This window comes from Oncorhynchus keta, chromosome 11 (assembly GCF_023373465.1).
Source record: "Oncorhynchus keta strain PuntledgeMale-10-30-2019 chromosome 11, Oket_V2, whole genome shotgun sequence".
In the NCBI taxonomy this organism is placed as follows: Eukaryota; Metazoa; Chordata; class Actinopteri; order Salmoniformes; family Salmonidae; genus Oncorhynchus; species Oncorhynchus keta.
This window is the reverse complement of record NC_068431.1, coordinates 42,416,860-42,434,640: the sequence shown is the minus strand read 5'-3', so window position 1 is coordinate 42,434,640 and position 17,781 is coordinate 42,416,860. Positions and strand designations below refer to the sequence as shown.

The following is a 17,781-nucleotide window of genomic DNA, read 5'->3' as shown; positions in this document are numbered from 1 at the left end:
ACCAAGTCCCTCACATGTACTGTACATGCCTCTGTGATGGCCTAACAGGCAACATCCCATCCCACTGCTGACACCGGTGTAGCAAACAGCAACGTGCAATGTCCCTTGCAGGTCTCCAATCCCTTAGGCAAGTTTGCTAATTACTGCTCCAATAGGGTTCATTTAGGGGAGATTGTAAACTTCTCACATAGAAACTTCATTGGGTGAAAGGATTTCTTTTACATGCTTTTTACATTTGTATCACAACCAATTTTTGAGAAAGTCATGATTAAAGTGTCAATTTTAGGCCCTTTTTAGACCGATACATGCCTCCTGGAAGACCTTATGATCCATGATACAGACAACATCACAGTCCTTAAAGTGTGCTCTCAAAAATGTAGTATGTCAAGATTCTGAAATACATTTTCCCACATTCATTTATGACCCTGAAGAAGGCTGTGATGCCGAAACATTGGCAAATAACAAATAAATTACAGGGAGTTTATATATGGAGTGTGCGACTTTCTTTATTTTGATAGTTTACACATGAATTTATTCAACATACAAAATATTAATCTGGATATCTAAAAGATGACCTTTGTTGATGTCTTATTTTTTCTTGACATTGATTGTAACAATATACTCTTCAAACACATAACATTTCCAGAGTGGCTCTCTGGTACTTTTAAGATATATGACCCATTTTAAACATCGAAATTTACATTATAGGTCATTAACCAATCACAGATCCATTTTGCCATTCATTGAGCTGGTGGCGCTCATAAAATGTATCATTTAATCAGAATTAGTAGAGAGCCCACTCTAGAAATGTGATGTGCTTGTATACTAGTATATTGTTCCAACCAATGTCTTGAAATTAAGTAAATAAAAAAGGGTACTTTTAAGATATTCATAGTCATATTTTTTACGTTGAATAAATTGTGGAAATGTGTATTTCAGAAGGTAGATATATACAGTGGGTATCAATATCTTAAGTATTCACCCCCTTAGGATTTCTTCACATTTTATTGTTACAAAGTGGGATTAAAATGGATTTAATTGTAATGTTCTTAATCAACGGTCTACACATAATAGCCTGTAATGTCAAAGTGGAATAAAAGATCAAGCATTTTAAAAATAAAACACTAATATACCTTGATTTGATTAGTATTCACCCCCCTTAGTCAATACATGTTAGAATCACCTTTGGCAGCAATTACAGCTGTAAATCTCTAAGAGTTTTGCACCCCTGGATTGTGCAATATTTACCCATTTTTCTTTTCAAAATTCAAGCTCTGTCCAAGTGTTGGAGTTCATAGCTAGACAGCCATTTTCAAGTCTTGCTATAGATTTTCAAGCAGATTTTCAAGCAGATTTAAGTCAAAACGGCAACTTAACCACTCCAAACATTGTCTTCTAAGTTGGTAAGCAACTCCAGTTAAGATTTGGCCTTGTGTTGTTGGTTATTGTTCTGCTGAAATGTGAATCCCCTCCCTGTGTCCCAGACTGAGGAGGGTTTTCCTCTAGGACTTAGCCTGTGCTTAACGACATCTCGTTTCTTTTCATCCTGAAAAACTCCCCAGTCTTTGCCAATGTCAAGCATACTCATACCATGATGCAGCCACCACCATGTTTGACAGTAAAGAGGCAGCTATTCAGTGATGTGTATTGGATTTTCCCCAACATAAGGCTTCCATTTAGGCCAAAAAGTGTATTCCTTTGCAGTATTACTTTAGTGCCTTGTTGCATACAGGATGCATGTTTTGGAATATTTGTATTCTTCTTTTCACACTGTCTTTTAGGTCGTCACTGTAGTCACTACAATACTGTGGATCCATCTCAGTTTTCTCCCATCACAGCCATAGGACTCTGTAGCGGTTTTAAAACCACTAATGGCCTCATGTTGACATCCCTGAGCAGTTTCCTTCCTGTCCTGCAGCTCAGTTCAGAAGGACAACTGTATCTTTGATGTGTCTGGGTGGTTTAATACATCCTCACCATAATTACAGACATGCTTCAGAACTTTGGCAACTAGTATTTTTTTTAAACCTCCAACTTTGGGCTGGTGTGAATATGTGAATATGTAATTGATGACCAGAAGGAGTCTTACCTCAATTAGCCATGAAATGCCTAGTTTGAAAGAAACTGTTTTCTGGAAGCTGTGCTACAACATTTTCCCTCACCTGGGCCAGCCCCCTAGCAATTCTAGCTTCAGCCCCTTACCATTTCAATGGCACCCAGCAGAGCAGGAAAGAGCACAATGACATGGTGCACATGTATGTGACTAGTTCGGGGACCACTTTTGGCTTGTGAGTGCTACAGTACTTTATACAAAGGTATCTCTTTAAAGAGATATTCAATGTTTAATTTGTTATTGCTACCCATCTATCAATCACAGCCCTTCTTTGAGGCTTTTGAAAAGCTCCCTGGTCTGTGTAGTTGAAATTCAATACTTGACTGAAGGACCTTGCATGGGGGACAGAGGAAGGGGTAGTCATTCAAAAACCATGTCAACCCCTATTATTTCACACAGTGAGCCCATGTAACTTGTTAAGCCAAAATGTACTCCTGAACTAATTTATGCTTGCCTAAACAAACGGGGGTGAATACTTACGCAACAACTCTATTTTAGTTATTTCATTTATTAATTTGTAGAATTTTATTTTCACTGACATGAAGCATCTCGTGTAGATCAATGACAAAAAAAAATAAAATCCATTTCCATCCTACTTTGTAATGCAACAAAAATGTGAAAGAAATTCCAAAAGGGATGAACACATGATGCCCACCGTATTCCATATAATAGAGTTACACTATGAGGAGTATAATGACAAGATGTCTATTATGTACAGTTCAGACATCAGGTCTTACAGAAGGAATGTATAGGTCTAAAAACAGCCTAAAATGGCCACTTTCTTGATAAAAAAAAAAAAACTGTTTGTGATACAAAATGTAAAAAAACATGTCAAACATCCTTCCTCCCAATGTGAGAATTGCCAGAACAATCGGATACCAAAAATATGTTCGGGCTATGCTGGCATGGAATCGCCCAATTGGTTGTTAGCAACGAATGAAATGACAGAAGCCACGGTCTTCACTGACGCTTAAAAATCTTTAGGTATTTACAGTGACTATGACAGACAAGAAACCAAGTCAAAGTTGCTTTGTATTTACAGAGTACATGACAAAGTTCAGATGAATTATTTCTAAAATCAGACACTTGGGGAAAAAAAAAAAAAAAAAAAGGGACTAAAACTTTTGTAAACTACTGCACCAAATTCACATGAAGCACTGGAAAGATTTAAAAGCCAAAATGGCCATAATTAAAGTTTGCATACAGAATCCTATGCTTCCTTGTTCTATGTTAAAATTATTCTTAATCATGTATATTTTGTGTGTGTGTTCGTGTATTTCAACACACACAACCATGTATACAGCATGTATAAGCATGGATGTGTACACGTATGTTTGAATATAGTGCTACTGTAGTGCAATAGTAGCAAAACAAACATGTGAACCCAACTAAATTTACAGATACAGTACACAAACTAAATTTATAAAAAGTAAATAAAAGTTGCATTTTCAGAGAAAAAATAAGTTTATGCCATCATTACTGGCAAAAATAGAATGATTGGAGTTCTTTACAAGTATGTTGGAAACCTGGTGATGTTTACATTTCTTCACATAATGTCAACGATAAACCATCCCCCTTTTTCAAAGCCAATTCAAAAACTTTCAGAAAATTGTCCAGTTACAAAAAACAACAATACAAATTGTATGTGCAACTTGCCCACAAAATCTGAGACTGAAAAATACTTCATTTCATGCAAATGTTGGAACATCAAAAAAGCGCTCTCTTTTTGATGCAGTATACAAGTATAGCTGCTGAGGCTGGTTCTTGTTGCTGAGGGGACATGATTGGGCTAGGGGACAGGGTTAGGGTGCAGCACTGGCACTTGGTGGAGCTGGGAGGTGGACGTGTGCTTGTCAGAGGGTTCTGTTTCCTCCTGGGACTGGGGGGTGGCAGTGGTGGTAGTTGGGTTGTTAAGGGTTTCCTCTTTGGGCTGCTTGCAGGCAAACTCTGTAATACTGAAAACAAACTGCATGCAGCCCAGCTTGACGAAGCTGCCGTGATGGAGCAGGGCAGTGCCCTCCCAGCCTGCTCCACTGCCCCCGATCAGACTGGAGCTGCTGGCCTTGCAGTCGCAGCAGTGGCTAGAAGGAGTCACCTGACACGGTCTCATCACCCCCTCCTCTAGCACCATGGGCTCCGCTGCCCCTTCCTCTTCCTGCTTCCTCCTCTTGCAGCGCTCTGCGGGTTACAAGCATCACAAAACACTCAGACCTTTGAACACCATCACCTGCCTCTGCTTTAACAACATTCGGAAACATGGCATGTCAGAGCATGGCCCTTTATCAGAGGTAAATGTTCATTCCTTCCTGTTTCTATAGGAGGCCATGAGAGGAGCTCCACTCACTGATAATGTTCTGCACTTTGGAGACCAGGCTGCTGGAGGGGCTTGGCCCAGTCTTCTCAGAGAAGTCACAGGAGTACAGCACATTGTCCACCGTAGTCCCATGTTCACTGTAGTTGAGGAGCTCATACTGCTTGGTGTTCTGATCAAGGCAAGAGCAGTTACAGAATGAAATATTTAATTCACAGAGCAGCTTCTAAAACGAATCCCCGAAACAATAAAAAATAGTTATCAAATGTATTTATACTCTATTTCTTCACAGTTCACAAATTATTGTAAAATGTATTCCAAAACCAAGTACATGTTTAAAGGTGAAATGACCCACTCACCTCATCATAGAAGATACAGGCATGTTTTCCTGAAACATAATTACAATGACCATAGTTTGTAAGGCACACGTCCATGTCAGCACCTGCAAATAACAAGACATAACCTCAAGTCAGCAAAATCTGCCAGGGATGAAAGACACCTTTACATGAATAGAAGGTCCTGTTATTGGGTCATGTTGTGTTATTTGGGATTGGGAGTGAATCTTACCATTTCCTATGTACAGGTTTCTGTAGCACATACGGACAGCTCCTCCTTTCCCAGTCAAAGGATAAAACACAGCCCTGGCCTGAATATTCTTGTTTTGTGCTGAGAAAGAAGATAACACATTCTCTTTCTCACAATGGTGCAATATTCAAAGCAGTCAAATGTAACAATACAGGATAAACTAACTAAGGGATGATTTTACAAACATAAAAGGGGGATAGAAGTAATGGACATCAATATAAATGGACAGAATAATAGGAGTGAAGATGGCAAGGTTAGTGAGGGAATGGACAGTGAGTCAGTTAGGTAGAAATATAGGGAATACAAAATGGTGTTGATAATGAACAAGGTTCTCTTACCTTCTGTAGGCTGGGGTTGTGGAACAGGAGGTAGGCTGATACAGCTGCTCTGTGGAGGGGAAGGGGCTTTAGGCCCAAACAGCTGCTGGATCCTTTGCCAGGCCAGGAGTTCAATGAACTTCTCATCCAGACTACTCATCTGAATCTCTGGAATATTATCATGTTGTTAGCAAAAAGAGAAGGAATTCAGTGTGGATCCAACTTTTCCTCACCAATCTAAAAATGTGTCTTATTAAAATCAGGTGAGACTTACCACCATGGCAGTCTGCCACAGCCTTCAGACGGCTGGACAGGTCTACCATAGAGAAAGAGCTGGGGAGCAGAGGACCACTCCTGGTGGTCACAGCATCACGACTGACTTTCCCATCTGCTGGTGGGGTGGAGCCCAGCTTGGTCATCCTCTTGATCTGGTATGGTGCTCTGGGTGGAGTGAGGGCACAGGACCCCACAGTGCTGCTGCTACTGGTTAGAGCAGGGCCCTGTGTGCCTGGGGAGGGTCTGTGAGGTGGAGAGGGGCCTCTGAGGTCTGGTTTGAAGGGACAGGTGGATGAGGAGGCCGTCCCTTCACAGGGTCTTAAGAGGGTGTTCTCGGTCTTGACCACAGCTTTACCAGTGTGGTTGGGTGACTCCGGGCTGGAAGCTGCTGGTGTCTGAGGAACAGTCCTATCAAGACCTGAGGGCTCTCTCAGCTTGTGGAGGTTGTCCTGTCTGCAGGCCTCTGGACTCCCATTGGTCCAAGCCAGCTGCTCCTCCAGGGGACCGTTAACATTACTGGGCCCACAGTTGTGACAAGGCTTCTCTGTACACATGCTACACTTCCCTTCCTTGAGTGCAGGCGCCCCCTGGGGGCAAACTGCTGCACTGTCAGCTTTAGGCTTGGAGGCTGGCGACTCAGTCTGGTTAGAATTGCACACAGCACTAGCCTCCTCTGCTGTGACACAGGATTTGATGTCGGCCATGTCCGTCTTCCCAGAGTCCCATTCGGACGACAGCTTCTGCTTGGCTGACAGATGTCTCACTATGCTGCACTGGAGTGTGATGACGTCTCTGAGCCACTAGGAGACAACACAGGAAAACAGAACACATTCAATCAGTATTAAAGATGTGGGATTTAAATGAGACATTGTATATCACTGCTGGGTAACACCAGTTACCTACCTCCTGTTGCTCATCCTCACTGGTTAAGTGCTGAGAGGGTGTAAAGTGCTGCTGAGGGGTTTCTGAACTGCTGTTACAGACCAGCTCCCCGTTGCGGATCCCTGCCGGGGCAATCATGGCCGGGGGACACTTGTACTGGGACTTTATAGAATCAGGGACCTGTCGAGAGACACACACAAGATGTGTCTAGTTACAAGATGTGACAACAGTGAACACAGTGGTGTGTTATACATGTCACCTCATCTGTCAGAGGAAGCACTGTTGTAACCCACAGTAGTAGTACAGAGACTAGCAGGCTGACCTTGAAGGTTTTCTTCAGCTGTGTGTGGGCTCCTCGGCGGACTGGGGTGTTGAGACGATGCACCCGCTGCAGGAAGTCCACCTTGACGGCATGCTGGGACATCCTGTCCTGAAACTGGTCAAACAGCTGGCAGCGACCGCTCAATGGCAGGCTCCTCTGCTTCAACTGGGAGAGAGGGGCACAATCAGGTCAATACCATTAAAACAACATCAACACGTAGATGTGACCATAAAATAAAAAGTGGTTTGTACAGGCTTTAGCTTACTTACCACCATGTGTTCTATGTGATTGGGACACATCCACTTGCCCACAGGCATGGCAGTAAGAGGGGGGTCCAGACAGTCCATGTGGAACAGGAGAGGGCAATAGTCACACTGGATTAATGGTGCCAACCTGCAGCTCCTACAGCACAGAGGAGATTCAGAAAAACACGGGTTAGATTTATGACTGACAAATCAACTGCAAAATATCCTCAAAATAGAGCTAGGGGTAGTCTGCTCTAATAGTTTAGTGGAAAGAGGGGATCACTTGAGGGCCAGAGACTAATGGATTTCCAACCCAGACTTGCTAGTTTTCCATCCAAATGGCGTGGAGTGTGAGGTGGAGCTCTCGGGCTCCGAGCCCTGGGAGTCGTCCTCCACGTCTAGCATGTGATCATCCATGTCATTCATGCGAATATTCTAAAATATGCATAAAGAAAACATGTACATTTCCCTGCAGTGGGAATCCCACCAAACCGACTTGTTGCAGATAAAAAAACAGCGCTTGCTAGTCAACATAACGAGATCATTATGGAGAAGAGCGAGAAAATGTGTACTTGTCAAATGGCAGTCAAGCATCATGATCATGTCACCAGCATAGACACCTTGATATTTGTTGGAAAGGAGCATCAAGCTCATAACATGCACTTTCAACGCCCCATGAAGTTCATCACAACTTAATTAATATGTAGCCTAGCCTAATAAACTGCATGGTTTCCTGAGTCGTAGTGGGAGGATCTCACACACACACCATTGCGACTCCTAGTTTTCAATATGATATCAGTATTTTCGCATGAAGGCATTTCCACCGCCATTTATCACATAAAAAAAAAAAAATTGTCCGTAAAATGTATTGTCAAATTAACAAATTCTCTTGGCATTTATAAAAGTATACCAACATTTCCTGTTTCCATCACAGCTGCAGTGATTTTTATTTTATACAGAATGACTTTACTTGCATGAAAACTGTGGATGGAAATGTGGTTACTGTCTGGAATCCTGGCAGTCACTGTCTGTGGCAGAGACCCTAAGCCAAGCCCCATCATTCCAGAATATATAAAATGCTCAGTGAGATAGTTTGAATTCCCCTTTCTCTCTGGCCAGCCATGTGGTTGTGCATTCTGTGGTATTCCTGAATAGCCAAGGCTCTGATGCCAGCACAGAGGCACTCAAGAGAGTGTGGTAAGTAAACACAAAAAAACTAAACTACAGAACATTTTGGTACATTGCTGAAATAAACATCAAGACAAACTCTACAACCCCTCTAAAGAATATTTAAAAAATAAAAAAGGGTCAGTCAGTCATATATATATATATATCCCCAGAAAAAGAAGGAAAGAAAACACCTAATAAACACATGTACAGTGCATTCGGAAAGTATTAAGACCACTTGATATTTTGTTATGTTATAGCATTATTCAAAAATTGATTAACTAAAAACATTTCTCAATCTACACACAATACCTCATAATGACAAAGAGAAAACAGGTGTTCAGAAATATTTGCCAATTTATTAAAAATAGAAAAAACCCAGTAATACCTTACTTACATAAGTATTCAGACCCTTTGCTATGAGACTAAAAATTGAGCTCAGGTGCATCCTGTTTCCATTGATCATCCTTGAGATGTTTCTACAACTTGATTGGAGTCCACCTGTGGTAAATTCAATTGATTGGGAAAGGCACACACCTGTCTATACAAGGTCCCACAGTTGATAGTGCATGTCAGAGCAAAACCCAAGCCATGGGGTCGAAGGAATTTCCTGTAGAGCTCCGAGACAGGATTGTGTCGAGGCACAGATCTGGGGAAGGGTACCAAAACATTTCTGCAGCATTGAAGGGGAGAAGGGCCTTGGTCAGGACCAAGAACCCGATGGACACTGACAGAGATCCAGAGTTCCTCTGTGGAGAACCTTTGAAAAGGACAACCAGCTCTGCAACACTTCACCAATTGGGCCTTTATGGTAGTGGCCAGACAGAAGCCACTCTTCAGTAAAAGGCACATGACAGCCCGCTTGAAATTTGCCAAAAGGCACCGAAAGGACTCTCAGACCATGAGAAATAGGATTCTCTGGTCTGATGAATCCAAGATTGAACTTTTTGGCCTGAAGGCCAAGTGTCACATCTGGAGGAAACCTGGTACCATCCCTACGGTGAAGCATGGTCGAGGCAGCATCATGCTGTGGGGATGTTTTTCAGCAGCAGGCACTGGGAAACTAGTCAGGATCGAGGGAAAGATAAACGGAGCAAAGTATAGAGAGATCATTGATGAAGAGTGCTCTGGACCTCAGAATGGGGCAAAGGTTCACCAGGAGTGGCTTCGGGATAAGTCTATGAATGTCCTAGAGTGGCCCCAGCCAGAGCCCGGACTTGAACCTGATCAAACATCTCGGTAGACACATGAAAATAGCTGTACAGCGACACTCCCCATCCAACCTGACAGAGCTTGAGAGGATCTGCAGAGAAGAATGAGAGAAACTTCCCAAATACAGTTGTGCCAAGCTTGTAGCGTCATACCCAAGAAGACCAATGTTGTAATCACTGCCAAAGGTGCTTCAACAAAGTAATGAGTAAAGGGTCTGAATACTTACAGTGGGGCAAAAGAGTATTTAGTCAGCCACCACTTAAAAAGATGAGAGAGGCCTGTAATTTTCATCATAGGTACACTTCAACTATGACAGTCAAAATGAGAAAAAAAAATCATTTGAACTTTGTCATTACCAACAAAGGGTATATAACAAAGTATTGAGAAAAACTTTTGTTATTGACCAAATACTTATTATCCACCATCATTTGCAAATAAATTCATTTAAAAAATCCAGTAACGAGTGGAGGACAGAGGAGCCTCTTAAAGAAGTTACAGGTCTGTGAGAGCCAGAAATCTTGCTTGTTTGTAGGTGACCAAATACTTATTTTCCACAATGTGATTTTCTGGATTTTTTCTCTCTCATTTTGTCAGTCATAGTTGAAGTGTACCTATAATGAAAATTACAGGCCTCTCTCATCTTTTTAAGTGGGAGAACTTGCAAAATTGGTTTGCTGACTAAATACTTTTTTGCCCCACTGTATGTAAATATGATATTTCAGTTTATTGTTTATACATTTTCAAAAATGTCTAAACCTGTTTTTGCTTTGTCATTATGGGGTATTGTGTAAATTGATGAAGGGAAAAAACAATTAATACATTTTAGAATAACAATTTTCTTGGGGCAAAAGGTCAGAACTTCTGAATGCACAGATATACATGTATATAGCACCCCTTGTGTGCACGTATGATAATACGGTATACACATGTACAGAAACGGTATGATGTATGAAAATGTTAATATCACCCAACAGTAGTATACTGTATATTTTCATACTAAACCATGCAATAATTTACATGCCTTTTAAATGAGTGTCAAAACAGCTGTGAAATAATGTGTGATCTGCATATAACTGGGTAAAGTATCTCCTTTCTGGATTTGTTCGCAAAGCCTAGTAATGTATGTAACATCTGGTACCACAAAATCCCAGTTAGCCTACACAAAAACATTTGGTTTATTAAAAGAAAGGCACTGATATATGGTTATTAAAACAATGGTCTTGCTGTACCTGCCACAGGGATAGCAGACCTTCACCGGTAGTGGGACCAGCCCATTGTGGTCCAGCTCATGCTGCAGTCGCTTCACATTCTTCCCTGTCATCTCATCTCTCCTCCTTTTTTTACTGGTTCCTGGAAGTGCAGTTGTGCAGGTGAGCTCATTGGGAAGCTGGAACTGCGTGGGGTTCCTCTCCATGGCTGCTGCTATCAGAAGATCAAAGGGCCTCTTGAGGTGTGGGGTGGAGCTCTCGGGCTCTGAGCCCTGCGAGTCGTCCTCCACGTCTAGTATGTCATCATCCATGTCGTTCTGCTCCGAGGGCGTGGCGGTGTCTGTTGAGGCGGTGGAGGTTGGGGTGTTGGGTCTACTGCTGGGCCTCCTCTCCAGGAGACGGACCTGGGCCACAGCTGCAGCTCTCAGGCCTGTGGTGCCTCCAACTGCTGCCGTGGGGTCCAGCCTCAGGGTGCCTGGGGCCAGCTCGAACTCTGCTGCAGGAGAGGGAGACTGCTTAGACAGCTGGCGGTCCAGCAGACCATTCATCTGCTCCTTCTTTATCTCCCGCTTCTATGACACAAGAAACACAACGTGTTAACAGTCTGAACAGCCCTGATTAAACCAGTCTCACCAAACTATTTTTGATTTTTATTAGGATCCCCATCAGCCGACGCCAATGGCGGTAACTAGTCTTACTAGTGTCCAACGTATAAAGAAAATTACATTACATACAAAAGACTTAACACAGCCATGCAATCTGTATAGACAAACATTGGTAGTAGAATGGCCTTACTGAAGAGCTCAGTAACTTTTGATGTGGCACCGTCATAGGATACAAACGTTCCAAAAAGTCAGTTTGTCAAATTTCTGCCCCGGTCAACTGTATGTCAAATCAAATTGAAAATCAAATCAAATTTTATTTGTCACATACAGATGGTTAGCAGATGTTAATGCGAGTGTCACGAAATGCTTGTGCTTCTAGTTCCGACAATGCAGTAATAACCAACAAGTAATCTAACTAACAATTCCAAAACTACTGTCTTATACACACAAGTGTAAGGGGATAAAGAATTTGTACATAAAGATATATGAATGAGTGATGGTACAGAGCGGCATAGGCAAGATGCAGTAGATGGTATCGAGGACAGTATATACATATGAGATGAGTATGTAAACAAAGTGGCATAGTTAAAGTGGCTAGTGATACATGTATTACATAAAGATGCAGTAGATGATATTGAGTACAGTATATACGTATACATATGAGATGAATAATGTAGGGTATGTAAACATTATATTAGGTAGCATTGTTTAAAGTGGCTAGTGATATATTTTACATAATTTCCCATCAATTCCCATTATTAAAGTGGCTGGAGTTGAGTCAGTGTGTTGGCAGCAGCCACTCAATGTTAGTGGTGGCTGTTTAACAGTCTGATGGTCTTGAGATAGAAGCTGTTTTTCAGTCTCTCGGTCCCAGCTTTGATGCACCTGTACTGACCTCGCCTTCTGGATGATAGCGGGGTGAACAGGCAGTGGCTCGGGTGGTTGTTGTCCTTGATGATCTTTATGGCCTTCCTGTAACATCGGGTGGTGTAGGTGTCCTGGAGGGCAGGTAGTTTGCTCCCGGTGATGCGTTGTGCAGACCTCACTACCCTCTGGAGAGCCTTACGGTTGTGGGCGGAGCAGTTGCCGTACCAGGCGGTGATACAGCCCGCCAGGATGCTCTCGATTGTGTATCTGTAGAAGTTTGTGAGTGCTTTTGGTGACAAGCCAAATTTCTTCAGCCTCCTGAGGTTGAAGAGGCGCTGCTGCGCCTTCTTCACGACGCTGTCAGTGTGAGTGGACCAATTCAGTTTGTCTGTGATGTGTATGCCGAGGAACTTCAAACTTGCTACCCTCTCCACTACTGTTCCATCGATGTGGATAGGGGGGTGTTCCCTCTGCTGTTTCCTGAAGACCACAATCATCTCCTTAGTTTTGTTGACGTCGAGTGTGAGGTTATTTTCCTGACACCACACTCCGAGGGCCCTCACCTCCCTGTAGGGCGTCTCGTCGTTGGTAATCAAGCCTACCACTTGTGTCGTCCGCAAACTTGATGATTGAGTTGGAGGTGTGCGTGGCCACGCAGTCGCGGGTGAACAGGGAGTACAGGAGAGGGCTCAGAACGCACCCTTGTGGGGCCCCAGTGTTGAGGATCAGCGGGGTGGCAATGTTGTTGCCTACCCTCACCACCTGGGAGCGGCCCGTCAGGAAGTCCAGTACCCAGTTGCACAGGGCGGGGTCGAGACCCATGGTCTCGAGCTTGATGACGAGCTTGGAGGGTACTATGGTGTATGTGCTGTTATTGTGAAGTGGAAACGTCTAGGAGCAACAACAGCTCAGCTGTGATGGGCCACACAAGCACACAGAACAGGCCCGCCGGGTGCTGAAGCGCGTAAAAAAAATAACCCGTCCTTGGTTGCAACACTCACTACAAAGTTCCAAACGGACTCTGGAAGCAACGTCAGCACAAGATCTATTCATCGGGAGCGTCATTAAATGGGTTTCCATGGCCGAGCAGCCGCACACAAGCCTAAGCTCACCATGCACAATGCCAATCGCCGGCTGAAGTGGTGTAAAGCTCGCCACTATTGGACTTTGGAGCAGTGGAAACATTCTCTGGAGTGATGAATCATGCTTCACCATCTGGTAGTCCGGACTAATCTGGGTTTGGCAGATGCCAGGAGAACGCTACCTGCCTGAAAGCATACTGCCAACTGTAAAGTTTGGTGGAGGAGGAATTATAGTCTGGGGCCGTTTAATTTTTTGGGCTAGGCCTGTTAGTTCCAGTGAAGGGAAATCTTAACACTACAGCATATGAAATTCTAGAAGATTATGTTTTTCCAGCTTCTTGGAAACAGTTTGGGGAAGGACTTTTCCTGTTTCAGCATGACAATTCTCCCGTGCACAAAACGAGGTCCATACAGATTTTTTTTTCTTTGAGATTGGTGTGGAAGAACATGACAGGCCTGCACAGAGCCGTGACCTAAACCCCATCGAACACCTTTGGGATGAATTGGAACGCCGACTGCGAGCTTGGCCTAATCGCCCAACATTAGTGCCCGATGTCAACGAGCACGAGCAAGTGTCCACATACTTTTGGTCATGTAGTGTACATTTTTTAAATATATTTTTTTAACCTTTATTTAACCAGGCAAGTCAGTTAAGAACATATTCTTATTTTCAATGACGGCCTGGGAACAGTGGGTTAACTGCCTGTTCAGGGGCAGAACGACAGATTTGTACCTTGTCAGCTCGGGGGTTTGAACTCGCAACCTTCTGGTTACTAGTCCAACGCTCTAACCACTAGGCTACGCTGCCGCCCCATGACAGTACATACACACAAAAAGTAGGTCACATATCCAAATGACGGAAGCAGTCAACATAACACCACCACATACTTCCCATGTCTTAACATAGATTTGATTTGACTCACCTTCCTACGCACCATGCAGCGATGACACATCCAGTCTCCAGGGGGCAGCATCTCCTTACTCAGAGGTGGGTTGCTGCAGGAAGTTCAAAGCAAATCAGCAATTCATAACGTCCAATGCCCTCACAATGTAACCTGGTTTACAAGTTCCAGAGGTATGGCGTTAAGGATATTTTCCTACATTGAAATAACTGGAAATGCTAGAGACCTGTAGCTGATGAAAGCCAGGGGAGAGGGAATTAATTCAAAGGGCTCTTTTTGGGCAGAGTGCCAAGGTCCCTGGGCACAGTCTCACCGTTCAGTGGCAAAGGTATGTGTTGAATCTATTGAAAAGGATGTTGGTCCAAAACCAACATCGACTCATTCAAGCTTTCCAAGAAAGACCCGACTGCAGTGATTTAAAAAGAGGAGCACTACCATAATAAATAAACAATTCACTTTCCTCAGCAAAAACCTTTCATGCTCTATGAAACCGTTGAGGCAACAATCCAAGGGCATTGATAACACTATCCTAGAAGGAAAACAACTAAAAAATTAACTCTGTCGAACTGTAGTCCAGGCTACGGGTAGAAAGGCCCTGGGAGGTGCTTCATGACACCAAACAGCAGCCCTGATCTGCTCAGGCCACTGTCCCAGCAGCACATGCCATGGTTAATGATTATTTATACTGTCAATGAGGCAGCACACTGCAGTCAGGTTCCCTGAGCTCCTCATTGCCTCAGCAGAAAGCTCAACTAAACCTCGCCAACATCTGCAAGCTCATTAAATACTGGAAATGGCTGTTAGGAGAGTAGTAAGTGGTGTGTGGACTGGAGAATGAGCTAAATGTATGCCAAAAAATATGTCTTCCTTGACTGAAGAGAAGCATGGCTAAGTAGCTAAGTGCAGAATTTAGTGCAGACATGTCTTCAGCACATAAAATGGTCAACAACACACGCTACAGTAGTTATATACAAGTACAAAGCTACAGAGTTTTAACATAACAATAAACACCATGAAGACCTAACCAATAGGGTGGCAGAATACACGTCTCGCGGTGTTGAAAAACTGAACTACAGCGCCACAATGTGGCAACTATTGTGCATTAGATTAGCTGACAATGGTCAACTGCTTCCCACAAAGTTAAGTCAACCACAAATGCTGCCTTGCACCTTGGTAGGAACACTGGGAAGTCATTACTGTAAATGGAAAGATATCAATCATAAACATACCAGCACTGTAGATGAAAGGCGGCGGGACAATGATCACAACAGAGGAGGTCGCCCCCCTCTCTGCAACTGTCACAGGTGTCGTGATTCGTGGCTCTCCCCGCTCTCCGTGCGTTTTTATCTGGTTTGCGACCTTTTTTTTCTCCATCTTCAGACTTGGGAGGCGCGAGCAATGCTTGTATTTGCTACAAAGTATCAGCAAACGAGTACAGGGATACATTTGATTATCTGCATTGTTGCACAGTATCTACTGTAGTGTCAAGTCTGCCACACAACAACAAACCAATTTAATGAGCTAGCTACAAAGTAACACCTTCAGTCAATAGTTTGACTTGATACTTTTTGATGACATGACTTCTGGCAGAGGTTAGCTCGAGAGCAATGGCGTCCTGTAGAGTTAGCTAGAAAGCTAGCTACAAACGTTGGCCACTGGGCCCGAACCATCTACCTAGCAAGCTTCTACTAGAAACCACAAAAAAAAGAGAACAAAAAACGTGTAGTTATTTTCTCACCATGATAGTAATAGTAAAGGCTTTACCTGCATAAGACCACCAGAAGTGTCAAGATCGTAGACAATCGTTGGGGTCTCCATTTTATCCCACATTCAAACACAGCCGAAGTGAACAAGCAATCAGCTCTGTTTAACGAATACTTCAAGCAATGTCTGACAAGAGGTGATATCCTCACTGTCAGCAGATTATTTCCCAAACAACGCTGTCTTGAGAAAAAAACAAGTTCCTATTGGTTAGTTTGCTAATTGTTAGTGAAATGGAGAACACACTGTTGATCCCAGTATGATCCAAAGCCTCCCTTCAGTTCAAAGACGAAGTCCTTTCTTCATGAAATCCTTGGCTTAGCTAGCTAACGTTAGCATGGTTGTCCTTAATAGTTTCTCTTCCGTTTCGTTGTCCCAACTGTGTAATGCAAAAAGACAAAACAGTACTTCTCTTGTTGCCAAATTGGAGAAAAGATAAGGTACAATACCACAGATATTCGGCTTTTGGACTTACTACTGAGGCCTAGCTTTGTACATTGTGGTGCTTGTCCCTACGCCGGTGGTTGAAGCTAACGTTAGCTATGATGCTGTTTATAGAGGCAGAGGCATATCTGTTCCCTTCCATATTAAATACGGCTATAAAATAACACAGTTTCTCACATACCTGACATATACTTGCAAATAGATGAAGTACTGTCCTTGTATACAGGTAAAAACAGTGCCGAAACTCTAGAAAGCTAAACGGTTATTGTTGTTGTGAAGAAACACTAGCTAGCTTGCTAAGCATCACCCCTGATACTGCTTCCTTCAGCCTCACCACGGAGTTGGCGCAAATTTGCGTAGAACGACGTTTTGAGCATGCGCTCTACAACCGCGCACTGTTCTTGGTAGAGGCAAACATGGGCGTTTCGGGTAGCAGCTTGAGCTTTGGGTACAAGGAACACGATAACCTAGAACATAATCAAAATATTGTCATCCGTGGGAAATAATTGTCATAAATCATATCAGGAATCTGGTTGTTCTGTTAGGGTGAACAATGATTGCAAGCTTATTGACTTTGGCAACTGTAACTGGCCAGAAAACAAACGACTCATAATTCCCTTGTTCCAATAGTAAATCTGCATCCTTCTATTTGTCCTACCGACGAGGGGGTAGTCTAGGCCCAGTATAAATTCCATTCAATTTTGCTATTGACTATTCCCAGGAATCCTCATGAGGGTGTTGTCCTTTTCAATTTTAATTAAGGGAAATCATGGAATAAATTAGAAATGGACCAATTATATTCATGAGGATTTATTTAAATTGGTGAAAATGATCATTTCCAAAAAGTCCTGGAGCTCTTGATTTAAGTGGGCCTACATTCAATAATCTGTCCCAACAATCTTCTAAAATGTATTTTCCTTACCTCTATTCACTCACAGTTACAGAGAGAAATCTGAAAATGGGCAGCCCTAATGGCGTTAGTTTACTCACCTTACTTGCAGTGGTGATTTTAGCACGTAAATCTTGGTGGGGTAAAAAATACAAAAAGTGGGATGCATGCACTATAACGGCAACAAACTGTTAGAGCCTACATAAAGCTGTCCCAACAGCAGTCCCAACATCTTACCACTGCTACACCTGGCTAACAGCGGAGCCTTGTCTGGCAGCGAAACAGTTAATTTTGCCTCATTTACTGCCTTTTTTAAAAACATAGCTGATATGTCTGACTTGTTTAAACAAATGTGTTTCTAATGACAATTGAGATGTATAAACTATGGCATAAAGGGATGACGAGCGGATAAGAAGCAATTAAGTCATTTCAATTAAGACATTAATGAGCGAGCTAGGATGGAAGTAACGTTAGTCAATATAAATATTTGTTTAGATATTGAAATGTACAGTGACAGAATTCAGAACATGGGTTGTTCTTAAAGTGTTCTCCCCGTACACCAAGTCAGAACCGTAGGATAAATAAAGGGAGCA

The 17,781-nt window shown here is 42.9% G+C and overlaps 1 protein-coding gene across 3 annotated transcripts; it reads right to left on the bottom strand.

The window, feature by feature from the left end:
• Positions 1–488: 488 nt before the first annotated feature.
• LOC118390290 (PHD finger protein 12-like) lies at positions 489–16,678 on the bottom strand. 3 transcript variants are annotated; one of them, XM_035780710.2, is made up of 14 exons: positions 16,481–16,678; positions 15,859–16,234; positions 15,324–15,505; positions 14,116–14,188; positions 10,660–11,210; positions 7,076–7,208; positions 6,807–6,971; positions 6,506–6,664; positions 5,601–6,402; positions 5,348–5,494; positions 4,992–5,090; positions 4,784–4,866; positions 4,458–4,596; positions 489–4,291 (listed from the first exon to the last, which is right to left on the bottom strand). In XM_035780710.2, exons 2-14 carry the CDS (start codon positions 15,922–15,924, stop codon positions 3,903–3,905), a joined length of 2,988 nt encoding a protein of 995 aa, XP_035636603.1. In that variant the 5' UTR covers positions 15,925–16,234; positions 16,481–16,678; the 3' UTR covers positions 489–3,902. The 3 variants fall into 3 exon arrangements, with proteins under 3 accessions (XP_035636603.1, XP_035636604.1, XP_035636605.1); XM_035780711.2 differs by having other exon boundaries at positions 15,859–16,038; XM_035780712.2 differs by having other exon boundaries at positions 15,859–16,034.
• Positions 16,679–17,781: the final 1,103 nt, after the last annotated feature.